Source organism: Saimiri boliviensis, chromosome 2, assembly GCF_048565385.1.
Source record: "Saimiri boliviensis isolate mSaiBol1 chromosome 2, mSaiBol1.pri, whole genome shotgun sequence".
Classification (NCBI taxonomy): Eukaryota; Metazoa; Chordata; class Mammalia; order Primates; family Cebidae; genus Saimiri; species Saimiri boliviensis.
In genome coordinates, this window is record NC_133450.1 from 98,310,563 (window position 1) to 98,324,325 (window position 13,763).

The following is a 13,763-nucleotide window of genomic DNA, read 5'->3' on the forward strand; positions in this document are numbered from 1 at the left end:
CTTCCTGTGTGGCTTGTGGTCGAGGGTTGGCTTCACCCGTAGAAGGTTGCACAGGGGCGGGAGCCACTGAGGACGTGGTGGGCAGGTGCGGAAGCCATTGTAGACCCGGCAGGAGGGTCACGCTTGCTCTACAGGATCTGGAGTCACTTCCAGAGCCCTTCCGACTCCTGAACACCCTTTCCAATGACGGCCAATGGACACCCGAGGGCTGGGAAATCAGGGCCGCTCGGGAGCAAAAGAGGCACGGGGAAGTCCCGCTGGCTGAAGGCTGGGGCCCTTCCTCTGCGCGGAAACGTTGCGGCCCGAGTGTCCGCGATGCTGGTGAGTGCAGGCGTGTTGGGAAGGAGAGGGTGGCAGCGCCAGCCCCAGATCGGCGGCGACCTTGGGGCGCCAGCCTCCTCCACCCGCACCCGGAGCCCCGGCGCTTCAAAACTTCAGATCTCGGAGGCGGGCGCTCGAAGGGGGAGGGCGCGTCAGCGAGGGCCCAGGCTGCGCCGCCCGCTCCTCCCTCGGCAGCCGGAGCCGCGCGGGCTGCAGAGGAGGAGCCGCGCCCGGGCCGGCGTCGCCCTGACTCCTCCTCCCCGCGCGGGCCCGGCCCTTCCTCCCCGGCGACCAGAGCTCCGGGTGGCCGCGGCGGAGCCGGGAGCTGAGCGCGCTGGGCGCGGCCGTCCCGCCGCCGCCTCCGCCTCCGCCGCCGCCGCCGCCGCCGCCAAGCCCAGAGTGCGCTAGCGGCCATGGTTCCTGCGGCGGCGCCGGGCGCCTGAGCCCCGGGACGCGGTAAGTGGCGCAATCCCGAGACCCGGACCCACGGCCTGGGGGTGTGCGGAGGCCTCGCGCTGCCCCCGCGCTGTCGGCGAGGCCCTGCGCGCCCGGGGCGAACTGAGCATCAGATCACGCGGGGTCTTCCCATTCGGGGGCCGGCGCCGGCGCAATCCCTGCGGGCCGGGAGGAAGCAGCGGCCGGGCGGAGGACGAGGCGGGGAGGGGGCGGCTTCGGAGGTGGGAGGAGGGGCCGGTCCCGAGGCTCGGGCTGCGCTGGCTGGGGGCGGGCCGGCGGGGGCGGGGAGGATGCGCGCCGCAGCCGGAGGCCCCCGAGAGCCGCGCTTTTGTAAAAGCTGGCTCCTTACATATGGAAATGACGCTCGCGCGGGTCTCCATTCGCGTCCTTTTGAAGGACGCCCTCCCGGAACCGCGGCGCCGGCTGCGAAGTATTGTCCGGCTTCTCCACCCCTAACAAAGCGTTCTCCTTCGCTTTGCAGAGCGCTGGAGGCGGGCGGCCGGCTGTGCGGGCGCTACGGAGAGGCCGACAGAAGGTAGGCGAGGGCGGCGGGGCCGGGGAGTGCTGTCTGCCCACACAGTGGGGTGTCTGAGGTGTCTGGTGGTGGCGATGGGCAGGCGGGTTGGGGACGCATCGCAGGTGGCCAGGGACTTGGGAGGCGCCCGGGTTCTGCGGCCGCGCCTCCGCTTCCCCGCCCCAGAACACCGCCGGGTTAGGGCACTACTAGTGCCCGGGGCGACTGCCTGGAGCTAAAAGCCGCTACTGTCCCCTAGGGAGCAGAAAGGGTGGTGGTTCCGTTGGCATGTGCCGCCCGCACAGCCTTGTGATTGAGACGCTGAAGAGGAAGCTGCGTGGGGAAACCCAAGGTGTTAGCCTGGGCTGTCTGAGTAGCGGAGAGCTGCCTGGAGCCCGGAAAGTGGAGATTTTGGAAGGTGTGTGGGCTCGATGCGCGTGGACAGTTTTCCCAGTGTTCTGCCCAGGAAAGGGGAAAGAACAGAATGACATTTGGTTATTGCCTAAAAGGTGTGGCATGGAGGTGTGGAGTGTCGGGGAAGGAAACTTCCAGCAGCTACGCTTCTGCAGCTACCGAAGCGGCCCCTGACAGAAGGACACTAGGTGATGGGAACAGTCACTGCTTACAGCTGTTGCTGCGAAGTTAAAAGAGGTAGAGTCAAAAGAGGTATTTTCGCTAACCCCAGCCCTGTCTACCCGGGGTGAAGGCATCAACAGAATGGGAGCTGGAGACTGTCCTACCACGTATCATGTTTCCCGGCAACTTGGATATTATGAGATCTGCTTTCTGCACCTAACTAGGGCAGATCCACTCCTAGTGTTGACGACTTCTTAGGAGGGGTTTGCCATACTGCTCAACTCCTGAATATATTCCTACAAATAGATTGCGCAGTTATCTTCTGTGATTGACGTGGTAGCTCTGTAGGATGAGAATTCTGATAAACTCCATCCTGACACAGGAGGGAAGCTCCTGAAACCACGAACGTTTCTCAGTTGGGTCCCCTTAAACACCGGAAGACTTGATGATCTAACAAGGAAAATTGCTTTTTTCTGTCAATTTAATTTTACTTTGAGTCTTCTCTTGTGGTGAGGATATTCTATAGGTGGCTGACCTGGAATATTGGTAGCTCTTGGTCTGAAGGTGGAGGAGCTGTGAGGATTTCCGGAGTGTGTATAAGAGAAACATTACAGGCTGGCTGAAAAACGAGTTTGTGTGTGGTGGTCTCTTCGGCTGTTGCCAGTGTCCTTTGGGAGGTGATGTGAACTGCCCAGGAATTTGTTTGCAGATTTATTTTCCCTGTTCTCTGGTGATTCTTTAGAAGGAGGCATTCTGCAGAGTGAGTAAAAGGTAGGATGGATGTTCCACAGCATTGGGCATCAGCAAAGTCATTGCCAACATAGGGAAAGGCTTCACAGGGGACAACTGAGAGGAAGCCATCATACTCACAGTCTTTGCATTAAAATGTCAAGGAACAGTCATTTTAATAAGCACTTGCTCAGAATGGCATGGGGTTCTTTCTTCATATTTCTTTTTCATTTTAGATGCGTAATGACCCTTAATACCAAAAGATGTTAACTGTCACAGAGGGAGAAAATAGGGCTCCAGTGAATTCTGAGCAGCCAATCTTAATTTAATAGGCAGTATTCTTATCATGAGGCCAGTGTTCAAATAAATTGTTTTAAATGTCACTGCAAATGACTTTCTAAACTAACATTTTACCAATCTTGATGCTTCCATTTTGTGTTGATAATGAAAATACATTTTATCAGTCTTACATTGATAAACGGTTGGCAAGTTTAGCCAGAGCATTTTAAAAGGATTTAAAAAGCATAAAGCCTTTTTAGAAGGTTTATTTTTATAGAAGCCAATTCATTTGTAAACCAATAAATTATCTGGTTTGAATTCTGGCTATTGAACTGGCATCTGTTAGGCCGGGGCTTATGGAGAGTCGTGTTGTAGTGAAGCTTGCAGAAAGATATTTTTTTAATCGTATTTATGAATAAAGTAGAATTTTGAAAAGATTATGAGATTCTGAAGGTGAATATCTTTGTTTGAAATTAGGACACTTCCTTACTGCAGTTTAAGTCAGCAATTAACCATTTATTCAAGCTTTTGGATGGAAAAGTTACAAATCATCTATCTGTATTTTAATGCTCACTTGAAAAACAAAGTTGGGAAAATACTGTTCATAGGTGTGAGAAGAGAAGGTCATCTTCACTTCTACCTCAGGGTACGGTACTCATAGCCTCAGGCATCCTAAATTAATGTGAGTCAATATGGTTCAAGAAGTGGAAGTTGTTATAAGCTTTCTCCCCCACCCCCCACTTTTTTTTAAAGTAACAAACGTGAAGCCCTGTTTTCTCTTTCTGTAATCTACTTGGTAGTTGATTACAGGTTATTGAATGCACATTGTGCCAGGCTAATGTTGTTTTTCCTGCAGCTAACCCGAGTTAACTACTTGATTGGGTAATCTACCAGTTATTAGATTGAACAAAAGCATGTGTTTATTACATCCTTCAGGATAGTAAATAATAAAACATTTCCGAATAAATGCTAATAGGATTCCCTTAGTTAAATACTATAGTGTAGTTGGCAAAGATTGTTATTTTTTCAAATTTATTTAATGTAACTTTTTTCCTGTGGATTTAAGCTTTTGTGTTTTATACCATGATTTCATTCACAGTGATGTTGGTGTGCTTTTGGTATCCAGTTATAAGTGAGACACTGAGCAGAGAGGAGGCATTCTGACAGTGATCAGTTTGCTGCTAAGCAGCACTAGTTTTTGGCAGAAGTGTTCTCCTATATAAACTCATAAATGGCTGCAACTGCTTTTTCTATTCAGCTTTTACTAAACTTGAATTTATTCTTGTCACTCTTTTCTTTTATACCGAAATTAGTCCACTATGGTGAACCTGAAAATCTTTACAGCAGATTAAAGTATTTGCAGAAAAGAGAGAAGAAAAAGAAACTATTTAATTTGATCATTTGCATTATTAAGCTCTGACTTGCCAAAGGGTGAAAGCCAAAGGCATAAATGAAGAGCTTTGCCCAAGTGGGGTTTGTTGGTGTGCATCACGTTAGCTGTACAGTAAGTAAATGAGTCACTCGTGGTCACTGCCTGGTCTGTGGACCCCCATCAGCTATGTCTGCACACAGGTCCAAAAGCATCTATTATGATGCCCTCTCAAGGAAAGCAGCTGAGCAGAGAGGGGCATGCAGGCATTCCACAGAGCTCTTCAGCTGCTGGACCATCTGGAGGGGAAATAAAAGGCCTGGGCTAGGGGCTCTGGCATCGTGCATATTTATTATTTGGTTTTCACTTGCCAGACTTTGTCCGCTTTTCACTCCCTCTGGCCCAGAACAGACATCCCCTTTGGCTGGGGTGTCATTCATACAAGCTCCTTTCTGTACCTTGGTTGAACACTGAAAAGTTCATAAATTCATATATCTACTCATGATTCTAGCCACACCTCCACCTATTTGGCTTGCAGTCCTATTTGGCACTGTGATTTCATCAGCTGGGGTAATGAACACCACTGTGAGAGTCGGCAGTATTTTGGCAGGCTTGTTTTGAGTTATTTGGAAGGAAAATGCTCAGAATAATTCTCATTATGGGGGTTATTGAGTGGTAAATGTTTTGATTAATGGTTCTGTGCATCTGCTGCTTATTTCACCATCCCCAGTTAGAATTCCAAAATATAACCCATACTGGTTCTTTTATTCCAGAAAATCATAAACCCTTCTAACAATTTGATTAGAAAGGTAGCTGGTGAGGAGAGACCCAGGTTTGTTGTGGCAGGCTTCACAACATCGGAGCTCTTCTCTGCAATTTGAAGGGTAATTTCTCACTCAGAACACCACTTTGTTAATCTCTGAGTAAGATTCCTGCCTCTGGTGGGTACCAGTTAGGGTTTGACTCTGAAAAACATTGGATTGCACAGATTATACACACTTAAGTATTCAGGGGAAATAATTTAAGAATTATCAATTCCTGGACAATGCCCGTTATTGGAGATATGGGATGCTTCGTGATTATTTTTATGTAAGAATTTATTTCTTTCTTGCCCTAAATCTCAAAGCTGCTTTAGAAAAAAAACGGAATGTGTATTCTATTTGTATGTCCCTAGTGCCTTGTAGGCTATAATTATTCAATAAATGGATCAAGGAAGGTAGGGAGAAGGAACTCTGCCTCTCAATTCCAATTTGGAAAAGTTTGTGGGCATGGAGTGTTCTGTGGTGATTTCTGCTGCTTAGTACTGTTCAACTGGCTAACACATAAAGGTAGAGATAAATGGTTTGCCAGTGACATCATTTCAGAGGTCTCATTTATGTGTTCTCTGTGCATGTGTAGGATTGAGGGATAAAATATTGAGTGTTGCACTAGAGTTCAAATCTTGACTCCACCCCCATTTTGTCCAAGGATATTAGTGCTATATTTTTGGACAGTGGCTTAATTTTGCCAAGCCCCAATTTCTACATATTGCGTGGGAAAATGAGAACATCTACTTCTAAGAATTGGGAGGATTAAATGAGGTAATATACATAAGGTACTTAGTTTAGGCCAGATTCAGTAAATGTTCAGAAGTAATTCCCAACTACATTTCAGCTTTCTGCTTTTAATTGACATTAAATTTATCAATAACCTGCTTTTAAAGATAGAGAAAGCTCTGAACATGATGTGCTGCCTTTCTCATGTAGTAATATAATGATGCTTATATACATAGTACAGTCCCTGCCCGTTCTCACTGTCTGTTCCATAGCGTTTCACATCTCCTGCTTTGCTGCTTTGGAGGTAGAGCTGTAGATGATTCACTTGTTACCTCCTCTCCGGTTTACCACTCCTTTGTAGCTGCAAATGTTCTCTTGGTTATTTTAAATTCTCTCTTGTATCAGCTTTCTCTGGGATTAGCCACTCTTGCTTGCTTGCCACATTTAACTCTCAGAACAACCTTCCAGATAGATACTGTTATTCTCATGCTGTAATCGAGGAGACTTGAGAAAGGTTTTAGTATGGATTCTCCAAAGTTTCATCCCAAAGCAGGACATTGCAGCTGAAGTCTGTGAAACGTTTACCTAATTACTAGCCTATTGAATTAAACTTCAGACAGCTCTACACAGTACAGATTGGCAGTTGGTGTTGGCTTTCTACTTCTTGCTTATGTCTAAGGCTGAAAATGCCTTTGAAAAAGGGTGGGATGGGGGAAGTGGCGGTGTGTATGCAGAAGGAATAGGCATTCCAAAATGTTCATATGCCCATTTCTGGAGACTTCATTTAGGGTATGTTTCCTCTCAAGGAATGATCTATACAGGAAGTCAATGCATGATACTTACTGAATCCCTGGTGTGAAGAACAGACTGACTATACTCTGCATTTGGGGGAAGATATAAAAGAAATAGGAGCGTGGATCTTACCGTTGAAGAAATTTCTGCCAAGTGGGGAGAAAAAGAAATTCTTGTACGTGAAATGACTGATGAACATTTGGGAAATAATATCACCCAGTAAAAATGCCTTCTGTGCCAGATGAGCACGGACAACTTGTCACCATGTGTAACATCTCCTGGATGTTTCAGTGTGAGCGTTTGTTCCCCAGGGGTGGTACTTTTCTCCTCTTCAGTCAAGCACAGCGTTTTGAGAAGGAAGGAGATGAAATAGATAAAGAAAAGAAAGCTGCCATAAAATGAGAGGTTTGATTTAGTGAAAATCTAGTGACCTCCCAAAGATTGGGGCCTGATAGTGTATCAAATTTGACACCTGTATGAGATCAGGGCTTCTCAGTACATCAGTGTTTTATTCCTCTCTTTCACTGGTTTAAGATGGACAAATCCCCGCCCCTTAAAAAGAATTTTTAAAAAGGGAAGTGTTAAAATTGTTTCACTTTTGAGTTTTTAAATGTATATGCAAAATCAAGCAAAAGAAGAGTCTTGCTTTTATGAAGTCGGTCAGATTACAGCCCAGGGGACTGTAAAACTCAAGAGTGAGTCTAGAGAGCTGCTGCAGCCCAGAAAATCCCAGAGCATCTTGGGGATTCCCAGCAGATCTTAGTTGACAATTAACTGGTGGACTCTAAGTGAATCTCGTTAGCCAAGTGTTGGCCTCGTCTACATTCTTAACTCCTGTGGCTTTGCATAACAACTTGGTGTTTCTTTTCTGAGGCTTTGTTGTTTATATAGCACTCTCAACTTATTTTGAAAACATTTACATAGTGATTAGTTAACCCAACAGACCAATCCTGGGAACACAGCCAGAGCTTGCAGCACCTTAGTAACAGAAAAACTGATAATTAGGAAAAGAGACCTGTCCAAAACCAGGAACCTGGACCAGCATGTCGTTGTAATGAGTGGCCCCAGTAAAAACTGAGCTGTCCAGTGAGCTGTGCACATTTATCCTCTGTGTCCACTCAGTTCTGCCGAAACCCCTGGCAGGATCATGGCTCTGTTCTAGCTTGTCGTCTTTGAAACAACTGTCTATGGAAAAAAAGCAAACTCAACCTAGAGCAACACTGATTTGTTTTCGAAAGCTCTTTTATTGGCTGGGCGAGGTGGCTCATGCCTGTAATCCCAGCACTTTGGGAGGCCGAGGCAGGCAAATCACAAGGTCAGGAGATGAAGACCGTCCTGGCCAACATGGTGAAACCCTGTCTCTACTAAAAATACAAAAAAAATTAGCTGGGCATGGGTGGTGCACGCCTGTAGTCCCAGCTACTTGAGAAGATGAGGCAGGAGAATTGCTTGAACCCAGGAGGCGGAGATTGCGCCGCTACACTACAGCCTGGGTGACAGTTTGAGACTCCGTCTCAAAAAAAAAAAAAAAAAAAAAAGAAAGAAAATTATTTTATTTTCAGTTCTGGCTGTGTTCAGCATCTTAGCTTACATTTTTCATGTTGTAATGATCTGCCTTACAGACGATCACCTCTCAGAAAGTGTTCTCTGATTTGGCTTGCATTAAAGATGCTTGGTTAGTGAAAGGTGCTGCTTTTTTTTTTTTTTTTTTTTTTTCCTCCAATAGTCAAAGGACTGGTTCTGAGAGCCTTGTTGCAGATGGCTGAGGTCACCGCCCCAAGGGTATACGTGGTGTTTGGCATCCATTGCGTCATGGTGAAGACACCTTCAGATGATGTGCACATTTCAGGTTTTCATCAGAAAATCCAGCACGTTAAAAATAAGTTATCATACAAGGAAAATAAAACAGATTTCATTTGTAAAATACCAGCTACCTGGAATTTTGTGATGTATATTTTTAACAAAAATGACTCAGTTGTTGATGTCTCCAAGTTTTTACTGATCCTAAGAAAGGTGGTAAAATGGAAAGCCTGGAGTACAGGTAGGTGAGAGAGACAGAAGACAGGTTAACCAGGCATAAAGAGGAGAGATGCTCTGCTGCGTAGAGGTTCCCTGAGATGCTGTATGACTCAGAAATCAGTTTATGGCTCCTTTAAAACTCACTGTCTGAAAGGTTGAAATAGCGTCTTCCCTTTTCTCTAGGCAACTAAGCATTACCTAAAACTCGCTGGGACTAAAGCAAGCCTCAGGGAATATTCTTTCTGTCACACCTTATGTAATTGCACCAGTGAAGTTAATTGAGCTGCTTTTTGAGGAGCTGCTGTAAAAGGCATTTGGTTTTATGTAAACAGGGAGGTGCTTTTGTAGCAGACGTCTTGTTCATCTAGTGCCTCTTGCTGCAGCCCTCCCGTCTAGCTCTGATGGGGGCCATTTAAGCTGAATGAAGTAGAACGAATGCAGTTGGCCACGTGGACCGATTGCAACATCTGGACAGGTTGTCTAAAGCTCGCCTACCAGCATGGAAGCTCAGACCGTGTAGTCTGTTGGTGCTAACAGTTAGTTCACTTGAACAGTCTTGCTGTCAAAGTGGCTTTTCACCTTCTTAAAATCCTGGGCTAGAAGACCTGAGAGAGAACTACCTTCAGCCTTGAGTTTGGCAGTCTGGCTGTCCCCCTCAGGACCAGGCAAGAGAGGAGGGTGTCTTCCACCCTACTTGACCCCCTCATTCTGGTAATGTTGCTCTCAGCATGATTCGAGCTTACGTACATGCTCCTGGTGTGAGTGCATGCGGGAGCATCACTGGCCAGGGCTGGTCCTGCAGAGACCGGGAAGTCTCGCTGTGGGGTGCACCAGAAACTGGCTGTTCCAGAGCATTCACTGGTGGGGTGCAGAGAAGGGGAATGTGCTGAGGGCGACCACAGTAGGACTGGAGAGGCTGCCACAACCTGTCCTTGTCTCTGTCCTACACAGGTGAGCGCTGTGGGCTATGGGATGGATGAGGTGGAGCAGGACCAGCATGAAGCCCGACTCAAGGAGCTGTTTGACAGTTTTGACACGACGGGCACAGGGTCCCTGGGGCAGGAGGAGCTCACCGACCTTTGCCACATGTTGAGCTTGGAGGAGGTGGCCCCAGTGCTGCAGCAGACGTTACTTCAGGACAACCTCTTGGGCAGGGTAAGGTCTGGGGAAGAACATGGGCTGTGGGAAGTGGGGTGCGGTTCCTGCTGGGGTGCTGGGGGCAGGGCAGACCACACATGTTGCAACTTGTTTCTAGCATCCTAGCCGTTATGATAAAAAGAAGAATGTGATGGGTGTGACATTACAGTCCAGTTTGCTCAGGTGTCGAGGGCCTGCTTTAATTTGTGCTCTTGAATTACAGGGCACGGTGAGCATCTTAGATAAGGAAAAAGAGGTAATGAAAAGATGTTTGCCAGCTTTTGTCTTGTTCTTTGTGTTTATTTTATTGACTCTACATTTACCACTGGGCCAGAAAGGGGGAGGGTGAGATTTCCATTGAAGAGAAAGAAAATGCAATAAGAAAACTACTGTTATGACTTTTACCCCCAATGAAGCTATTTCTTGTGTGGATTATTTCTGGGTGACGTATTAATTAAACCTTCTACTCAGGAAATAAGACAAAAGTGTAAGTAAATAGAGTGCAGGTTCATTTAAAACCTAGCACGATTTGCTTCCAGCAGGGATGTGAGTGCGCACGCCAATGTTAACTTCTGTGTTTGACAGCAAATAGTCATGTTATTACCATAGATAAGTCACAGATGCACACGCCAATGTTAACTTCTGTGTTTGACAGCAAATAGTCATGTTATTACCATAGATAAGTCACAGATGCACACGCCAATGTTAACTTCTGTGTTTGACAGCAAATAGTCATTTTATTACCATAGATAAGTCACAGATGTGAGTAAGGAGTGAGAGAGGGTCTTATTTTCTTCTTGCCAGTGGTGAATGTTTGATCTGCCATTACCTGAGATTGCCTTCTAGTCTCATAACTAATAGCTTTTATTATTTGCCTTATTTATAATTAATAGCTATTTGTAATCAATAGCTTCATTTATATGGCTGAGTCAAGTTTCTTGCTGTTGGCTTTTGGAATGATGGGAGAAAAAGATGGACAACACTTTTTGCACTCTGTTGCTTCATTCTGGTTTTTAATCACATATAAATTGAGGAACCATTCTTGAGGCTTAACTTTACTCCAGTGACTGAACTTCCTTTTCTTCATTTCATTTTCACTGTCTTTTATCTGACAAGATAGGTAAGTTACTTCAGATATAGTACCATGTATTGGCTTTCTGTAACCTGAGACAGACAGGAGTAGCAGTCATCCTGAAATTAATGTGCAAAAGATGATATTCTCAGGCACTTGGCACATGAGTGTGATGTTAAATAGGACACACACTTGAAAAAAAAATGTGAATTCTTTGCAGACACCGGAGCCATTCTTGGCCTCTTGTGGGGACAGGATTAGCTGTCTATAAATACATGTGGTCCCCATAAAATGCTGAAAATCTTGCTTTAATAATCTTAAAATGAAGCTTTGAATATTGAACCATTTGTTCCTTATCACATCATGCACTCACATATTTTTCAGTCCTGCCTCAGTCTTAGACACTGTGGGGAGCAAAAAACCTGCCATCTCCCTGTGTGGTCCTTGGGGATCTCAAGACTTTTGGTGTCTAAGGGATAGTATCAAAGGGCTGATCTGTTTTAATGCTCATTAAAGCCTGAAAAGGCATGATAGAACTAAGGTTTCCTTGAGCGGTGTCCTTAGAGTCTGCTGCGCCATAAACCGATTGCACCTTGGCAGCAGGGCCACAGTTTGCTCTCCAGGTGTTACACTTACCCTCATTTGGTAGACTCGAACAGGGAACAGTTATAGATTGATTTGTTAGCGACTTGACACTACTACCCTCCTGCTTTTGACACTTGCTATTTGCCTGCCTGATGAATACTTAAGTGGTCTATAGCGTGATATTTGCTTTGTGAGCCAGTGATCAAAGTTAAATAGATGGATGCATATTGATTTCATATGAGAGGTCCCTGGTGATGGTCTTGAGAGTGGGGGTTGGCATGAATTAATGCACTACTGTTAAATTTGCATTTTTAATGAAACTGACATATTCTCCTCAGATGATCACAAACTTGGCCATATGTTGTTAAGATACTCTACGTGGTCTGTAATTTTAAATTACAAGGAAGAAATTCCGTAGGATTTACTGGAGTCATCCAAGTGTTACCATTTTTATGATGCATACAGTAGGGATTATAGTTGTAAAATTATAAGTGGTTTCTACTCCCAGTCATCTTTCTTCTCTTTAGACAATATTTATAGAAAAATTTGTAAGGGTTAGCAGCTTGGCTTAATAATTAAAAAAAAAAACGGTAGCATAACGAATCTGAATATATTCACCTATTCTTTAATTCAACAGATGTGCATTGTGTGTCCTGCGTGCCAGGCATTCCTGCCGTCTTACGGGATAGGTTCTTCTGTATTAGTCCGTTTTCATACTGCTGATAAAGACATACCTGAGACTGGGTAATTTATAAAGAAAAAGAGGTTTAAGGGACTCCCAGTTCCATGTGGCTGGAGAGGCCTCAAAATCATGGTGGAAGGTGAGCGCGTATGAGAAGATGAGCTACATACCTTACTTGGTGGCAGGCAAGAGAGAATGAGAGTCGAGCCAAAGGGGAAACCTCTTATTAAGTCATCAGATCTTGTGAGACTTACTACCACAAGAACAGTATGGGGGAACCCCCACCAGCCCCATTCAATTATCTCCCACCGAGTCCCTCCCTTAACACGTGGGAATTATGGAAGCTACAATTCAAGACATTTGGGTGGCGACACAGCCAAACTGTATTGGGGTCCAAGTTATTTATATTTAAATTTACTATAAACTATGCTTTTCCATTAAATTGGCTTTTGGATGCATTAGTTTCCATCAACTTCCTGGATGCTTCTGGCTTTACTTTTGTCTTTTAAATCTTAATATAATTTTTAAATCAGATACTACTTCGACATTACCTCTGTTGGACTTGGGCTGAATTAATCCTTTTTTTCTTGAAAAAGAAGTAAGATGAAACACATTGTCTCTGTCAATGAGGAATACGAACATTGTGTATTTATTTTTAAATTTTACAACCCATCTTCAATAACTTGGTTTTTTTAAGGGCTAATGTTTCTTTTAGCAGTTGTTAATGACAGTGACTTAAATCAATTTGCCATTTCTATGCGTTTTACCAATAGGTCATTTCCCCCCAAATTATGTTTCCATTCATGTGTCTTGCTTTATAGCTGGAAACCATATTCACTTGAGCAAGGTGGTTACTGTGCAGGTGTTTGAAATGCCCAAGGCTTGTGGATCCCTGATTTGAAGGAAAAGGGATATTGTTGATACGTGTTTACCACTAGGTTGTGAAAAGATTTCTGTCATATCTTTGTCATCAGTTAAGCACCTGTCGGCTAGGTGAGGCCTCATTACAAGGGGCTCCTCAAGACACTGAAAAACTTACAATCTAGTCGGGTAATATACGTGGCAAATGAATAGCGCAGGGAGCAAATACTACAAAAATCTAAGGGAACCGTGAACCAAATTTTATCCAAGCAATTATACTAATTGTAGATGCTTAAATGAAGTGTTTCTGCATACCTCTCTATCTCTTTTATTAGAAATCAGGACATGAAGATAATTTGCCTTGGTTTTATTGAAACATTTAGTTATATCCAGTTTTAAAAATGTGTTCTTGGCCAGGCACAGTGGCTCACTCCTGCAATCCCAGCACTTTGGGAGGCTGAGGTGGGTGGATTGCCTGAGATCAGAAGGTACAGACCAGCCTGGCAACACAGTGAAATCCCATCTCTACTAAAAATACAAAAAACTGAAGCAGGTACTTGTAATCCCAGCTACTCAGGAGGCTGAAACAGGAGAATTGCTTGAATCTGGGAGGTGGAGGTTGCAGTGAGCCAAGATCATGCTACTGTACTCCAGCCTGGGCAACAGAGCGAGACTCCGTCTCAAAACAAACCATTCTTTCCTTATGCGGTATACTAACTTTGAGACAAAATGGCCCCCTGAAGTCCTGAAGAGTTTCAGTGCTATATTCTTTAATATGAATTTGGATGCTGAAATAGTGTGTCCCTGGCATGCTTTGAAATGAAAATAAGCCACCA

At 44.9% G+C, this 13,763-nt stretch overlaps 1 protein-coding gene across 8 annotated transcripts in view; it reads left to right on the forward strand.

Moving 5' to 3' along the window:
* The first annotated feature begins 305 nt into the window (after nt 1-305).
* Nucleotides 306-13,763, forward strand: part of NIN (ninein) — a 111,697-nt gene continuing 98,239 nt past the window's right edge. For 3 of the 8 annotated variants that reach the window (XM_074393943.1, XM_074393944.1, XM_074393946.1), the window contains exons 1-3: nt 306-321; nt 1,259-1,312; nt 9,542-9,745. In XM_074393943.1, the coding sequence (XP_074250044.1) occupies nt 316-321; nt 1,259-1,312; nt 9,542-9,745 (264 nt within the window). In that variant the 5' untranslated portion in view covers nt 306-315. Of the gene's footprint in view, nt 322-752; nt 778-1,258; nt 1,313-1,436; nt 1,943-9,541; nt 9,746-13,763 lie in introns of those variants that run through there. The other 5 variants (XM_074393947.1, XM_074393948.1, XM_074393950.1 and 2 more) reach the window with 4 other exon arrangements.